The sequence below is a fragment of the Natrix helvetica genome (assembly GCF_964273705.1).
Source record: "Natrix helvetica genome assembly, chromosome: 3".
Lineage (NCBI taxonomy): Eukaryota > Metazoa > Chordata > Lepidosauria > Squamata > Natricidae > Natrix > Natrix helvetica.
The window spans coordinates 109,587,412-109,604,886 of NC_138549.1; the positions used below are offsets into that span (position 1 = coordinate 109,587,412).

Sequence of the window (17,475 nt, forward strand, 5' to 3'; positions counted from 1 at the left end):
CTTATTGCATTCTTTGATAATGTGACAAAATTAGTGGACCAGAGGAATGCCGTCGATATAGTTTACTTGGACTTCAGTAAGGCATTTGATAAGGTAGACCATAACCTACTACTAGATAAAGTAGAAGAATGTGGGTTAGACAGCATCACCACCAGATGGATTTGTAACTGGCTGACCAACCGCACTCAACGTGTAGTCCTCAATGGAACTGCATCTACATGGAGGGAAGTATGCAGTGGAGTACCCCAAGGTTCTGTTTTAGGTCCACTACTCTTCAACATCTTCATCAATGATTTGGATGAGGGAATAAATGGGGAACTCATCAAATTTGCAGATGACACCAAGCTGGCAGGAATAGCCAACACTCCAGAAGACAGGCTTAAGATACAGAAGGATCTTGACAAACGTGAACATTGGGCACTATCTAATAAAATGAAATTCAATGGTGAAAAGAGTAAGGTTCTACATTTAGGCAACAAAAACGGAATGCACAGGTACAGTATAGGTGATACCTTGCTCAGTAGTAGTAACTGAAAGGGATCTTGGAGTCCTAGTGGACAAACATTTAAATATGAGCCAGCAGTGTGCAGCAGCTGCCAAAAAAGCCAACACAGTTCTAGGCTGCATAAATAGAGGGATAGAATCAAGATCACGTGAAGTGTTAATACCACTTTATAATGCCTTGGTGAGGCCACACTTGGAATACTGCATTCAGTTCTGGTCGCCACGATGTAGAAAAGATGTGGAGACTCTGGAGAGAGTGCAGAGAAGAGCAACAAAGATGATTAGGGACTGGAGACTAAAACATACGAAGAACGGTTGCAGGAACTGGGTATGTCTAGTTTAATAGAAAGAAGGACTAGGGGAGACATGATAGCAGTGTTCCAATAGCTCAGGGGTTGCCACAAAGAAGAGGGAGTCAAACTATTCTCCAAGGCACCTGCGGGTAGAACAAGAAGCAATGGGTGGAAACTAATCAAGGAGAGAAGCAACTTAGAACTGAGGAGAAATTTCCTGACAGTTAGAACAATTAATCAGTGGAACAGCTTGCCTCCAGAAGTTGTGAATGCCCCAACACTGGAAGTCTTTAAGAAGATGTTGGATAGCCATTTGTCTGAAACAGTATAGGGTTTCCTGCCTAGGCAGGGGGTTGGACTAGAAGACCTCCAAGGTCCCTTCCAACTCTACTATTGTATTATTGTATTGTATTTAGCTCCTTACAATTGAATGTTTGCCTAAAAGATTTTAAAGCAAAAATATTTTATATTTTTCTTTTCTTTAATAAACTTTGATCTTATTTGTTTCTTGTGAAATTGGGCTATCTTACAAAGAGTGGTGGAACCGGGGTAAGGGCTATATAGTCTAGCCAAAAGCTTATAAGCTACATGGCCAGGAGGCTGAACAATAGAAATTATTTCATTCCCCCATTCCATTTTTCCCTTTTAATCACAGAAACAGCATAGATGATGACAGCTCTACCGTTTTTTTTGGAGTATAAGATGCACCAAGATTTTGAAGAGGCAAATTAAAAAAAATGTTTTTGCACTCTGCAGACATCCCAAAAATGGCCCGTTTTCACAAAAAAAAGGGCATGCATAGCCTTTAGGAGCCTTGTAGAGTGCTCCTGGGGTGGGGGCAAAAATGACCAAAAAACAGCCCGTTTTCGCTCATTTTTGCCCTTCCCAGCCCCCAGGAGCACTCTGGAAGCCTCCTAAAGGCTATGCATGGCCTTTTTTGCAAAGGAGGCAGGGTTTCGGGTGGCCAAAAATGTTGTGTTCAGTGCATAAGACACACCCAGATTTTCACATTCTTTTTTGAGGGAAAAAGGTGCGTCTTATACTCCAAAAATACGGTATGTTTCTTAAGCCATTATGATTGGGGGGGGGGGGGGGAGATACCATATGAAGATAAATGATTTTATTTGCGAAGTACCAAGACATTATCCCCAAGGTAGGAAGATCGAACTGGGATGTGAACTCTAGAAAGATTTTGATGCAGGCTTATCTCAGGCTTTCTGCCCTATAGCTTAGCTATGTCATTATTCTGTATGTTTTATTTAGATCTTCTGCAAGATTAGTTCTCTGCACTTATTTTAATAAATCTGAGGTTAAATTAAAACGCAGAAAGATCTTCAGGCAACTTTAAAAGATTGCTCTTTCCACAGCAAGACAAATGTACTTATCTCAAAATTTAAATGGATTATTTTGTTTTCTAAAATTTCCGTTACTGTGACAATGGGCTGTATATTAATCTATTACATATAGACTGAACACCATATGAATGTTATTAATGACCTGTACTGTATGTAGTAAAGTGCTGTATGTAGCTCTTGAGGCTATCTATACAATACAATACAATACAATACAATAGTAGAGTTGGAAGGGACCTTGGAGGTCTTCTAGTCCAACCCCCTGCCTAGGCAGGAAACCCTATACCGTTTCAGACAAATAGCTATCCAACATCTTCTTAAAGACTTCCAGTGTTGGGGCATTCACAACTTCTGGAGGCAAGCTGTTCCACTGATTAATTGTTCTCACTGTCAGGAAATTTCTCCTCAGTTCTAAGTTGCTTCTCTCCTTGATTAGTTTCCACCCATTGCTTCTTGTTCTACCCTCAGGTGCTTTGGAGAATAGTTTGACTCCCTCTTCTTTGTGGCAACCTCTGAGATATTGGAATAATGCTATCATGTCTCCCCTAGTCCTTCTTTCTCTTAAGCTAAACATACCCAGTTCCTGCAACCGTTCTTCATATGTTTTAGTCTCCAGTCCCCTAATCATCTTTGTTGCTCTTCTCTGCACTCTTTCTAGAGTCTCCACATCTTTTTTACATCGTGGCGACCAGAACTGAATGCAATATTCCAAGTGTGGCCTTACCAAGGCATTATAAAGTGGTATTAACACTTCACGTGATCTTGATTCTATCCCTCTGTTGATGCAGCCTAGAACTGTGTTGGCTTTTTTGGCAGCTGCTGCACACTGCTGGCTCATATTTAAATGGTTGTCCACTAGGACTCCAAGATCCCTTTCACAGTTACTACTACTGAGTAAGGTATCACCTATACTGTACCTGTGCATTCCGTTTTTGTTGCCTAAATGTAGAACCTTACTCTTTTCACCATTGAATTTCATTTTATTAGATAGTGCCCAATGTTCAAGTTTGTCAAGATCCTTCTGTATCTTAAGCCTATCTTCTGGAGTGTTGGCTATTCCTGCCAGCTTGGTATCATCTGCAAATTTGATGAGTTCCCCATTTATTCCCTCATCCAAATCATTGATGAAGATGTTGAAGAGTACTGGGCCTAAAACAGAGCCTTGGGGTACTCCACTGCATACTTCCCTCCATGTAGATGCAGTTCCATTGAGGACTACACGTTGAGTGCGGTTGGTCAGCCAGTTACCAATCCATCTGATGGTGATGCTGTCTAACCCACATTCTTCTACTTTATGTAGTAGTAGGTTATGGTCTACCTTATCAAAAGCCATACTGAAGTCCAAGTAAACTATATCAACGGCATTCCTCTGGTCCACTAATCTAGTTGAAAATCACTTGTAAGAAATAAGATACTTCAAACAGCTAAATCCATGCTGTTTAAAAAGTATCTTTAATTTTTTTAAACATCTCATACCATTAAAGGTTATCCCAAATTTAATAACTAAATTGGTGTTTTTCCTATATCAATTACATTATAAATTACACTGGTCAAAGAGACCAATCCAGTTTAAAAAATGCAACTATGAACTACTTCAGTAACAGAGTTCTAACTTTGGCTAATTAAAAACAAAAAAACACTCAAAGGCTGAAAAAGATGCTCACATCATGTGTTTATATCATTATAACTTTACAAAGGGGTTTTGTTTCACAATGGTTGCCTTTACAGATAAATAATTTAAAAGTTAAGTTGGTTTATATCCTGAGCTTTCAAAGCAACATCATTCTTGCCTACAATTAGTTTGTTCTTGCCTATAAATACCTTGTTGCTATTTGTGAAATTTACTTATGTGTCTAGCAGTGGCTGAATCATTATTAGTAATTTTCTTTGAAAGCTGAAAGGGACAACATAAATCAAAGGAGATTTTTTTTTCTCTTTGTGCTTATGGTACTTCCATTTTCTTCAATATGATGGGGATGAAGTCCTACGTAAAAGAAGAAAAGAGTCATTCTCTTTTGTTCTTTTGTTTCTCTTAGTAACCAGGTAACCCAACCCCAGGTATGTAATCTGGTGGCTTGGTCTCCTAATCAACACACCACTTAATAAAAGCTAGCTCCTCTTTCTGTCTTGAGTAGCGACACCATTTTAACACTGATGTTTGAATGGTCAGAACAATTTTCTTTTTCTTGTCAGTATAATCCTGCTTGGCTTCTAGAAGGAAAATGAACAGAATTTACCCACAGGTAATCAGTCATACCTTTAGGATAATTGTAATTACTCTTACTGGGTTAAAATAACAAATTTTGTTTTCTGTAAACAAGCTACAAATGCTAGACTATCATGTGCAGTTACTTTAGTAACAGAAAGTTGAATGGAATATAATTGAATATATTTATATTGACACAATTCTTCAAATATGCATAAGGATATATGATGTGGTATTTTTTTAATTACTTCATTTTTTTTCTTTAATTTTATCCCAGCAATAATACCCTGTATAATAACCCCAATGTGTTGCAATGTGCTTCATGGTTATGTATCTTCAGAGCTCCTTAACTTGGCCTCCTGGTCCAAATCTACTGCCTTAAGTGATGTAGCTACTAAAGTAGTTACTTGCTTTAAAGATCTTGGCTCAATATTTATTTTATTTTTATTAATTATAGAATTTTGATACGGACTCACTGGGTTCAACCAAATCCCATCTCACTGATATGAAAGGTAAAAAGTTCTGAATACTTAATTCAGTGACAAAGTACTAGATGCTTATTAAGTATGGTGAAGTGATTTTTTGGGGAGAGTAAAAAATACACAGTCACAGCACACAAATACACACACAGTTAATGTTGCCATAGGAAATTTTTATCCTTTTGAATTAGAAAATTGTTAATGGTATATAATTATGTTAGAAATAGAAAATGCTACCCCTGCAAAAATGACTTCTCATAGATTATAACTAGGAACTGTATATTATGAAACTTGGAATAGAGAGAGAGATCATTATCTAATTCCATATTAAATCTTAATTTAATCAATTTAATAACATTTGTGATTTTAAGATATTAGAATAGTGGATGGATGGATGGAAAATGTGGCTGTACAAATGGAAAACAGGGTAGCATTTTAAAATCATTATTATTCATCTTTCACTTCTTTATGTGCATATATTCCCAATCCTACTAGCTGGGGATTGTGTCAGTGATGATCCAAAACAACTGGATGAAATGAAATTGTACAAGGATGTACTAGCATTTTACAACTTTGAGTAAGAGACTTTGTAGAATTTCAAGATAGACACATAAAAGGGTAACAGTTATTATTTTACTTAATTTTTCTAAAGTAATTATATGGCCATCCAACTTATACAAGGCATACAAAAAGGGGAAAAAATGATAACCAACAAATACAAAAACATATACAATTAAAATCTAATAAGCAAAAATAAAAAGAGGTGATTGTGGCAGAGGTATACTATAATTCCTCAGCAGGGCTCTCTACACACCTGATCTGTCGTACAGGAAAGGAAGCAGGTCTTCCCTGCCTTTCTAAAGGTCTGTATGTACATCCATATCTACGCTAAAGAAAAAGAGACATATGCACTTGAGAAGGAAATGGGAAAAATAAATGGCATGATTTTCCTCTAAAATAGCATCAATGGAAGGATCTGATATCACTCATCAGCACAGAATAACAGTAGAAATATTGAGAAATGTATTCTCTGTTGAGCTACTTAAAGATTGGAAAGCTAAAACCCAAAATGTGATAAATATATTCCTCGTGGGCTTGGAATCCTGTTTATTTCCTTAGTTTTCTTGCGATGTTCGTTGAACAAGAGGCGTAGTTTGAAAAACACCCTTTACCTGCAGAAGAATCAGGTTCTGTCTTCAACCTGTCAATGTTTGTAAAACATTACAAACAGGCGGTTTAAAAAAAACCTCTTCCAAACAACCTAAAGAATATTGCCTGAATAAGGACCCTACATTTCCAAAATAAATGGCGTAAAAGACAAATGTATTTATTTATTAGATGTTGCCATATAATTTAATGAAGACCAATTTGGAGTTCCGGCTGGACAAAATAATCTTTGTGTTCCATGACATTAAGGCAAAAGGAAGTCCATTAGATGAGTGCTTCTCAGTTTCAGGAACTTTAAGATGGGTGGACTTCAGTTCCTAGAATTTCCTAGCCAACGTGAAGTCCACCCATCTTAACGATTCTGAAACTGAGAAACACTGCATTAGATTTTGCTTTAAGAGATTTGGAGAAATGAAAACATTACAAAATTCATGCGGTTACAAGGTAAAGATAAAGGTTTCCCTTGCACATATGTGCTAGTCGTTCCCGACTCTAGGGAGCAGTGTTCATCTCTGTTTCAAAGCCGAAGAGCCAGCACTGTCCAACGAGATCTCCGTGGTCATGTGGCCGGCATGACTAAACGCCAAAGGTGCATGGAACACTGTTACCTTCCCACCAAAGGTGGCATCTATTTTTCTACTTACATTTTTTTACATGCTTTCAAACTGCTAGGTTGGCAGAAGCTGGGACAAATAATGGGAGCTCACTCTGTTGCGCAGCACTAGGGATTCGAACCACTGAAATACTAACCTTTCTGATCAACAAGCTCAGCGTCTTAGCCACTGACCCACTGTGTCCCACCATGCAGCTATACAGGCTTTATTTTTAATGTAAATAGATCATATGGTCCATGACAAGAGCAAAATCTTTTAAAGCATATAAATATTTTATATGAAGGAAAAAGTAAAGTCTCCTGTAAATCAGGTTCAGATGATGGCTAACCTCTCTGTTGTTTTCCTGGCAATGATACAGAAGTACTTTGACACTGACATTTTCAGGATGTTCTTTTTTTTTTTAATTTCCCATCAAGCTACGTCCCTGCCGTTCCTAGTAATCTCCCTTGCAAAATCCAATCAGGTCCAAGTTGCTTATATTTTTGTGATCTGCCATGGTCAGGCAAGCGCTATTCACTGTATGGAGTAGATTGCAATGATGCTAGAATCCATGTATTTTCCCCATGCCACTCCAATGGTCTTCTGTAGGTCTTTTAGAAAGAAATTAATTGTTGGAAGCTGGCAGAAGCCAATAATATGTGCATGAATTTTACAGTAGTTTTCTTTCAATAGCAGGTACTACTCATGACCAACCAGACTGCTGCAGAAAGTGTTTTTCATGGACCCTTTGCTCTCGACGATGCATCTGTGTATCTGCCATTAGTCTTATTATACTTGGTATCATCATTGCCATCATTGCATTGGCTGTGAACGTCGGCATTCCTCCTCCTACCCCAGGTCAGTTATTTCCAGATTTCAGTTTTAGTCTGACATCTACACCACAGGAAGAACAGTCATGGCTCTTTCAGTATGTTGGATGCAGAAGTGATATTCAGCAGGTTCTCACCAGTTCTGGAGAACCGGTAGCGGAAATCATGAATAGCTTGGAGAACCGGTAAATACTGTCTCTGACTGGCCCCGCCCCCATCTATTCTCTGCCTCCCAAGTCCCAGCTTATTGGGAGGGAATGGAGATTTTACAGTATCCTTCCCCTGTCACGCTCACCAAGCCATGCCCGCCAAGTTATGTCACACCCACCAAGTCACGCCCACAGAACCGGTAGTAAAAAAAATTGAATCCCACCACTGGTTGGATGGTGACAGTGTTGTCTGAAATATCAAGAGTTAGAAGAAAGGAGAACTTGGTTGTTTATCAATATAACCAGTAATGGACATTTTTAAAGCACAGTTTGATATGTCATCAGTAACCACTTGAGAGGGTCCCATATGCTTTTTGTGCTCTTTGTAAAGTTTCACTGTCAGGGAAATATCTATTGCTTGTAATATTTATATAGTGGATGGGGTTTTTAATTTAGTATTATAGGTGTTTTCCATAAACAGGTGTCTATGGACTGATTCAGATACTCTGATCTCGAAACAGTGTTGCCATGGTTGCAGCTAGATACTAGAAATGACAATTCTAGCCTTATGACCTAGCATCAGTAAGTCTCTTATGAGTCACTATTGACTTTTCAAACATAACCATGGTGTTTTCTTGGCAATAGGATGGATATATTTTGTCATACCATCTTTTAGGGCTTCTTAGTCGTCCAAACCAGCTCTAATCCTGTTTAGTTTCTGGGCAAAGCTAGGTCAGCCAGCTACTACTACTATATGTACTCAAGTGAATCAACATAAAACCCATAAATGAATCATTTGATCACCTCTTTTTCTGCCCAACTGACATGAGCATGGCAACATTGTTATGGTGGATTTAGACTAAACTAGGTCCACTAAAACTATGGAAGCTAAACCATACAATTATTATTTCCCTCTTAATAAAAATGCATCTATTTCTTAAAAAAAAAACTAATTGTATGGAATACCACATTTATATTATGCAGGACAGCATGTCACTATCAAAAGTAGTGGAGGTAGTGCAGCCTCATATGCTATTTCTGTCCCACTCCATCCCTCATTTACCCATTTAAGTGGGAAGGTCTAAAATGAGATTCTAAGCTTATCAGTACATCAGTTAGATGCAACCTTCCTTCAGATTTCCCTCCTCAAACTGGGAAGATCAGGGTGAAGGTGGCAAAGTCACCTTACATAACCTTTCTATCAGGGGTGGTATATACACTTACTTTCCCTAGCAGTTTGCAAATGTGAGCACTCATGCATCCTTCTGCGCATGCACTTTTGGTGAAAAATAGCCTAAATGGGATGCCATAGAGTCAGGCTACTTGTTTCGGCTACCGGTTTGGGCGATCTGGTTCGAACCAATAGAATACCACCTCTGCTTTCTATGCTTATACATGCTGTAGGAGAGTATAAAAGGAGCTTATTAGATACAGATAGGGCCACTCTCTTAATTGTATGCCAGCTATGTAATTATCCAAATTGCTTTTTTGAATCAGATGTGTAACATCCATAATATAGCTTATAATTGGCCAACATTTACCTAAATGAGCGTTAATAGTTCCACTTTGATATACACTGTCAGTTTGCAATGCGCATCAAGTTCCACACCTTTTGAAGATGAGTTTGACTGCCACTAAAAGGTATATGATCTAATAAAATTAATCTTGTGGCTGTCAAAACACTAAGTGCTCAATGCTTTGTAGGACACATATGAAATATATGTAGATGTATCTAATTGTTTTTCAAGTAGACCAGTTGTCCTTTAATTCTCATGCTGCTCTAAGTTCAAAGGTGCTTTTATCACGGTATAATTAAAATATCTGAGACAATATTATATAACTGACTTTTTATAGGTATTCCTCGACTAGCAACAGTAATGGAACCATCCCCTTACAGCTAAAACGGTCTTGAAATGGCTCATGTGACTAAACTGATTTGACAACTTTTGCGGCAGACATTAAGTGATTAAGTCATTAAGTAAACCAATTATTCACTATGGCTGGATTTGCCAACAACCAGAAGTAAATGCTGTTTTTTTGGCAAAACATTGTAAAACCCGATCACAGGACCCACAGGACCAGAGGTGCTATTCAGCAGGTTTTGACCAGTTCTAGTCAGAAATTTCTGGTAGCAGAAATTTTGAGTAGTTCAGGGAACCAGTAAATATAACCTCTGACTGGCCCCTATCCCCATCTATTCTCTCCCAAGTCCCAGCTGATCAGGAGGGAATGGGGATTTTTCAGTAACCTTCCCCTGGAGAAGGGCGGGGAAAGGGAGATTTTACAGTATCATTCCACTGCCACACCCTCCAAGCCACGCCATGCTCACCAAGCCACAGAACCGGTAGTAAAAAAAAAATGAACCCCACCACCGCACAGGACACTGCAAAAGACTGCAGATCTAGGCCAGTTGCTAAGTGCCAAATGCGCAGTCACATGACTGCACAGGGGGTCAGCCACCAGAATTTTGGAACTGGGTTGTAAGAACTCCTGGGGAGGTCCATCATAATTTTCAATGGTCCCTAAGCCACTGGTCATAAGTCAAAGAATACATGCCTACACTTCAATTAATATTTGACACATAGGATATGTGACAGGATATGTGACATGACGTTTGTGACATGATAAAGGTATACATCTTTTAATCTTCGATTTCCAAACCACGTAATTCCAATTATTGGCCAGAATGGGCTGAAGAGGGGGCTTAGCCATCTGATCTGGAGATCCACTATCTATGGGTATGGAATCTGTAAGGTAATTACAGTGTTAGGGAGACTGACTATGCTCTCCTGCAAATGATGTTTTATGGTTTTAATGATTTTACTGCTTATAATTTTTGATTATTCATTGCATAATTTTTCACTATTTGTTGTACAGTACTGTTCTTTGTGATTTTAACTTTGCATACTGCCCAGTCTATTTGTTCTGTGACAGTTCTGTAAAAATTACCATGTTTCCCTGAAAATAAGACAGGATCTTATTTTCTTTTGACCCTCGAAATAAGTGCTTGGCTTTATTTTCAAGGAGGTCTTATTATTTTTGAGGTGCAGGAGGCGGCGAGCGTGATCACCTCATGGCTGCTGCTGTGTTGGAATATTTTTGGGGAGGGCTTATTTTCTGGGGAGGGCTCATTTTAGTGCATGCGCTCAAAAGCCCAATTGGTCTCATTATCCGGGGAGGTCTTATTTTCAGGGAAACAGGGTATGTTAAATTCAGTTTTAATAGAAAAATGGAAAGAAGGAATCAGAGTATCTGAAGATTAATTAACCTGTAGATCTAAAACCTTAATTTGAATTGCATCAAATTTCACAGAGGTATATACAGCAGTACTGTTAGTTCTGATTATTGAGTGTCAGTATTTACAATTTGGTTGCTCTTGGTTTTATTTTTCAGTTAACCGTTTATGTGTGACTACCAGTAAGCAGACAGGCTTTTTATGTGATAACAGAGAGACCTGCATTCCAGCCAGTGAAGTTTGTGACGCAAGACAAAATTGTGCCAATGGGGAAGATGAGCAAAAAGCATTATGTAGTAAGAGCCTTACGTTGTGCCTTTCTTCTTGTCCTCTTCACATCACAATATTTTTCTCTAGGATACTTTAGACCAGGGGTGTAAAACTCAATTTCATTGAGGGTTGCATCAGGGTTGTGTTGGATCTTGGGGGGCTAGGGTGGGCGTGGCCAGGGTGGGTGTGGCCAGTTTGATGTCACTCGTGTCAGGGGCGCCTGTGTGGCCCGAGCACTCTGCCAGCGAAAACAGCTCCTGAGCTCCATTTTTGGCTGCGACGGCATCCTGCAACTCTCTGCCAGTGAAAAAGGAGCTCATATGCAGCCCTCGCGAGCTCCATTTTCACTGGCAAAGGCACCGGGGGCCAGTCTTTTGCTGTTTCTAGGTCAGCCCCAGGGCAGATATAAGTACCCCACAGCTGGATCTGGCCTCTGGGCCTTGAGTTTGACACCCCTGTCTTATACTCCTTGTAAAGGATATGTGATTATACATTCTGCAGTTTTAATGTTATTTTTTCTATGTAGAAGGGAATGTTTAGTCATTTATGCTATACCTTAAAACAAACAACTGGATTACTATAGGGCTACAAGATCTCAAGGTCCAAAACTGGTGTACAAGTGTTCTTAAAGCAATATAGAAAATATGTAAATATGTTAGCTCATTTGCACATTAATTTCTATATAACTTTAAGGACACTTGAACATAATTTCTATATAACTTTAAGCACACTTGAATAATAAGTTGCATAATATCATGAGTAATTTCTCCTCAATAACATCTGAATTTGAATACTTGTGGTTTTCAATTGAATCTACTATTCTTTTTCTAAGTAAGATCCCTTCATTCCAGCGCTCTAGCAAATAATGTAAACATTACCTAAGCTGAAAAGAGAGCCCATATTATCAGGGTAAGCACAGTATTACTGAAAAGCCGAACATGTATAGCACAGGTAGTCCTGAACTTAAACCATTCACTTAGTGACCATTCGAAGTTACAATGGCACTGAGAAAAATGTGACTTATGACCATTTTTCACACTTACAGCCATTATAGCATCTCCATGGTCACATGATCAAAATCCAGATGCTTGGCAGTTGCAGTGGCCCAGGGCCCATATGATCATGTTTTTGGACCTTCTGACAAGCAAAGTCAGTGGGAAAGCCAGATTCACTTAACAACCATGTTACTAACTTAACAACTGCAGTGATTCACTTAATTACTGTGGCAAAAAAGGTCATAAAGTAGGGCAAAACTCGATTAGCAACTCTTTTGTTTGCCAACATAAATGTTGGGCTCAATTGTGAGCGTAGGCTGAGAACTATCTATAGTAACGTAAGTTGCTGCACTTTTTGAAACAGAAACATTATAATAACTACCAGAAATGAACCAAGAATAAAATGATCTCAGACCTCTTTGATTTCTTCCGATGTCTCTGTGCATATTTCTCATTTCAGCAAATAGTTTTCATACAGTTGCCTTGTCCTTCCAACAATATGGAAGTTTGTGCTTTAGTGTCAAATCTTGTTTGCATTCATCCTCTGCTCCAATTCATTTTTCCTCATCTTATCCCCAATCCATATGGTCAACCAGGTTTTACTATGTAAAGATGAGCCCATTGGGATTATTTTAAAAAGTCTGCTAGCATAATACAGGAAAATACAGCAAAGGACAGCAGGAAATGAGAAGTTAGAAGGACTTCTCATTGACTTTGGATAGCTTACATTATATCTGAATATTCTAGAACATTATGTTTTAAATTAGAATTAGGCTATGGTCAAAAACAAGATTCAAATGTTCTGTCTTCCTTTAGCCTCACCACTGCAAGCTCTGGGTGTCCCTTTTTGGAAAATTGATCCATTTTGTTTTAAGTTTACAATTAACAGACTTGATCTGAGAAGTTGATTCTAAATGAAATGTATCAATAGGTGTTGATCACTGTCCCACCTCACACTTACTTTATTTCCACTTTTTTCAGAAGCTAGATTCAAAATAAAACATACTGACTTGACATCTTAGGTTAGCTGAACTGGAATTACTTAGTACTTTATGATTTAGGAGGTTGTGGGAAGTCAGCCTTTGTCTTAACATGTTTGAGCAATAATGAGTTGTATTGTGGAAAGAATTTTAATTCAAAATTAGATTTATTTGTATACCTACAGTATACTGTCTCTAACCCTCCCTTTGATCATTAACTTGACTCATGAGTAACTGAAACTAGAATACTATGTTGCAAACAAAGTCAATACAGTGTTGCAAAGATTGCTAATCCACTTCCTCCATTCATATAATGACCAGGCTAAACTAATTAATCTGGCAAATAATAGCAGGCAGGGAAAACCCTTTTCCAATACAGAGTTTCCCTGGGTACACAGAAATGGCATCCAAAGTTGGCACATAGGCACATACCAAAGGGAAAAGATTTACATGCACACTAAGAATAGTAAGATAAGAACTTTTCCATCAGACCTGATCATCTACCAAACAAGGGCACACTTACATACACCTCGCAAAGGACCATCTCTCCTATAAATGTTTCTTGTCTCTGTACCCCAAATTGTAACTACCTCAAGTGCTGCTTCTATGTTCTTGAATAAATTTCTTCCTCTTCAAGCCGCTGAATCCCATGTCATTCTTACCCAATCCCAGCTGAGATTCCGACTAGAATATTCTTCTGACAGTAAGCTCTCTTTAGAGTTGAACATGCTATGGTCATGTCACATGATATATCATGACTTTTTCCCCACCTTCACTAATCTGGGCGTGGGCCAGAGGTGGTATTCAGCAGGTTCTGACCAGTTCTAGAGAACTGGTAGTGGAAATTTTGAGTAGTTCGGAGAACCGGTAAATACCACCTCTGACGGGCCCCGGCCCCACCTACTCTCTGCCTCCCGAATCCCAGTTGATCTGGAGGAAATGGGGATTTTGCAGTATCCTTCCCCTGCCATGTCCACCAAGCCATGCAATGCCGACTTATGCCCACAGAACTAGTAGTAAAAAAATTTGAATCCCACCAGACATGGGTGTGGGCAGCATGTGACGCATCTGGCCCAAGGGCCGCGAGTTTGACAGCCCTGCTTTAGTGGGATTTGTTTAGTTTTGGCTTAGTATATTGTGTGAACACAGACATTTATGGATTATTTAATAAATCATTGCACAAATGATTGCAAGTTTGATCAATGCATCCTATTTTGGCATGCAAGCTCATTTTACCAGGAATCTCTGCTTTTGTACAGTACTCTCTAAAAGGCCATTCTCATGGGTGAAAAACAGTTCAGAATTCAAGGGGACAGTTTAACTAAGCAAAACTGGATGTTTTTTTCTAGATACACTTTAGAATTACAATCAGTATATTAAAATATTTAAACTTGGCATTCAAAAGGTTTAAACCAAAAAAACATAACTGAAGTAATCAGGGTTTTTTTAATCATCAAATTTATTCTGCAATAAATATTTCAACACCTAATAGTTTGCATTTCTAAGCAAAATAAGTATTTCATCAACATTGCCAGGATATCCCTTATATTTACTTGCCAGGTCTAGGTGTATTTGTTAGTATAATGTCTTTTCTTGACTGGTCACATTTTAAGGAAACGTCTTTTTTTTTTACAACAGTATAAGCTTATATTTCTTTGTTTGTTTTGGTAGGTGATTTGCCAAAAAGCCTTCCTGGCCACTTGATATTTTATTGCAAGAATCGCAGGCTTTGGATCTACGCAGACAAAAAGTGTAATGGATTTAATGATTGTGGAGATTGTTCTGATGAAATAGGATCACGTGAGTCCTTTATTTGCTGAAAAATTAAAATCATGGTTTTAAATGTAAATGAATATTTTAAAGCTTTAGTTGTCTCCCAAAGTGTTTTGCATGAGTTGACCTTGCCCTCAACACACGTACACACTCATACACAAACATATACAATGGAGGGGAAACAGAAGACTAGTTATTCAAGTCCAGAGCAAAGGAATTAAGTGTATCGCAGCATAGACCTATGCTGTGCTGGTTGATCTGTTCCTGTTTTCTTGATGTTCTTCCTTATGCAGGTCGTTTGACTTTCTGGCCAGTAGATGAGAAAAGAGTTGGCTCCATAAGGAAAGGAGTCCCTGTAGAGGTGGTATTCAGCAGGTTCTGACCAGTTCTGGAGAACCGGTAGCGGACATTTTGAGTAGTTCGGAGAACCAGTAAATACCACCTCTGACTGGCCCCTCCCCCATCTATTCTCTGTCTCCCGAGTCCCAGCTGATCGGGAGGAAATGGGGATTTTGCAGTAACCTTCCCCTGGAGAAGGGCGGGGAAAGGGAGATTTTACAGTATCCTTCCCCTGCCACGCCCACTAGGCCATGCCCACAGAACGAGTAGTAAATTTTTTTGAATCCTACCACTGAATTCCTGTGAATTTTACTCTGCTAGTCATTGCCAACTCTAGGGGGGTGGGGCAGTTCGCATCTCCATTTCAAGGCCATAAGCCAGAGTTTATGGATGGCTATACAGCTAGTCCTCGACTTACAACAGTTCCTTTGGTGACCGTTCAAAGTTACAATGGCATTGAAAAAAGTGACATGACCATTTTTCACACTTATGGCCGTTGCAGCATCCCCACCGTGAATTACAATCGGATGCTTGATAACGGGTTCATAATTATGATGGTTGCAGTATCCTGGGGTCATGTGAGCATCTTTTGTGACCTTCTGACCAGCAAAGTCAACGGGGAAGCCAGATTCACTTAACAACCGTGTTACTAATTTAACAACAGTGATTTACTTAACACAGGTGGCAAGATAAGTCAAAGTCGTAAAGTGGGGGAAAACTCACTTAACAAATTTCTCACTTAGCAACATAAATTCTAGACTCCATTGCGGTCCTAAGTTGAAGACTACCTGTAATTATAAATTGATCAGCTCCCACAAAGGGTTTTTTAAAATACCTGTTACATTATGGTCTATATATGCATTGCTTTCTTTTTTGTACATGCTCAGCCACACCACACAGGCCTAATATATTCAAGAAGTAATACAAAACTGGCAGATCATGTTTGACTAGGAAGCACAATGCCAACAGGATTTCCCCCTGAAATAACCTCGTAAATCAGATCGAGAGATTGCGTTGACATACTGTAAATATATTTAAAAGACTCAGAATTTTGTTCGGCATGTGATTTCTCTAATCTTAAATCTTTCAGGTGTGTTACGGCTAGAGTCCTCGTACGTTTAAGTAAGCACTGTCCACAGCTAATGTTTCAGACTTCTGGGTGGGGGACACTTAGGTAGGATTAACCACCAACCGCTGTTATGATTTTGGGGAAGAAAAAAATCTTATTACTTGAGTTCATGTGTGTGTATTTTTAATCTTGTAGAAGCCAGCTGTCCTCCTTGTGGACCTGAGTCTTGGCGTTGTACCCTGGTGGTCTTCCATGATTATTGTACCTGCATTCCTAGAAGTTTTTGCCGAGATGGAGTACAACACTGCTTTGACTGGTCTGATGAATACCTCTGTACGAGATAAGCAGAGGATGGACTATAACCTTGGACAAACTAAAAAAAAAAACAATCCACTGAGAGCCAGGCTGTTGTGGAATTGCAGATAATTTTAAAGGGACCTCACAAAGAACGTTTTATTCAGTGTTGTTGCTCTTCACAGCATTTGCCCTGCTTGGTTGCAGGGGTCGTTTGTTTTGCTCTGCGTTCACCTAGTTCTCACAGTGAAGCCATTCATCCATGACAGACAAGAGGATTTTGATTTTCATTCAGTTTGCCACAGAGCTGACACTGCTGTTTCCGGATCAGCGACTTGCTTACATTCAGTCTTTATAAATCTTCAGACCTTGCACAGATGCGCATGCACCAATAAAGCGCCTTATTTGTAAATGAGAGGTTATGAACTTTCACCTTATATCAGCTTCCGTTGTTTATGAGAGGAGTGTTTAAATATACAGAACAGCCACATCTGATATTTAGAGAGCAGGCCAGGAGAGGAGCGATACTAGCTAGAAAAAGTCAGGGAAAGAAATCACATAATTATATGCAAAAAAAAGGCTGCCAAGTTTATGAATACCTCATCCCACATCTAAATATTTGAGATTCTTTTCACAGCAATTTACTTTAATACAGGTAGTCCTCAGTTCAGTTCATTTAGTGACCAAAATTACAATAGTACTGAAAAAAGTGACTTACCACCATTTTTCGCACTTACGACTGTTGTAGTATTCCCATGGTCACATGAATCAAAATTCAGATGCTTGTTAACCGATTCATATTTACGACAGTTGCCATGTCCTGGGGTCAGCTTTTGCAAACTTCTGACAAGCAAAGTCAATGGGGAAGCCAGATCCACTTAACTATCGTGCTACTATAAACTTAAGATCCTCAAGACTCTTCCTGATTGTTCTGGGTGCTGCTTTTA

General features: G+C 38.9%; 1 protein-coding gene across 1 annotated transcript; it reads left to right on the top strand.

Annotated features, from left to right (window-relative positions):
• Positions 1 to 1,912: 1,912 nt before the first annotated feature.
• On the top strand, positions 1,913 to 16,888 carry LDLRAD1 (low density lipoprotein receptor class A domain containing 1). The gene is made up of 7 exons (XM_081949127.1): positions 1,913 to 1,950; positions 4,343 to 4,392; positions 4,813 to 4,867; positions 7,291 to 7,452; positions 10,967 to 11,104; positions 14,725 to 14,853; positions 16,430 to 16,888. The coding sequence occupies exons 2-7, from the start codon at positions 4,372 to 4,374 to the stop codon at positions 16,576 to 16,578; spliced, it is 654 nt and encodes a 217-aa protein (XP_081805253.1). The 5' UTR covers positions 1,913 to 1,950; positions 4,343 to 4,371; the 3' UTR covers positions 16,579 to 16,888.
• Positions 16,889 to 17,475: the final 587 nt, after the last annotated feature.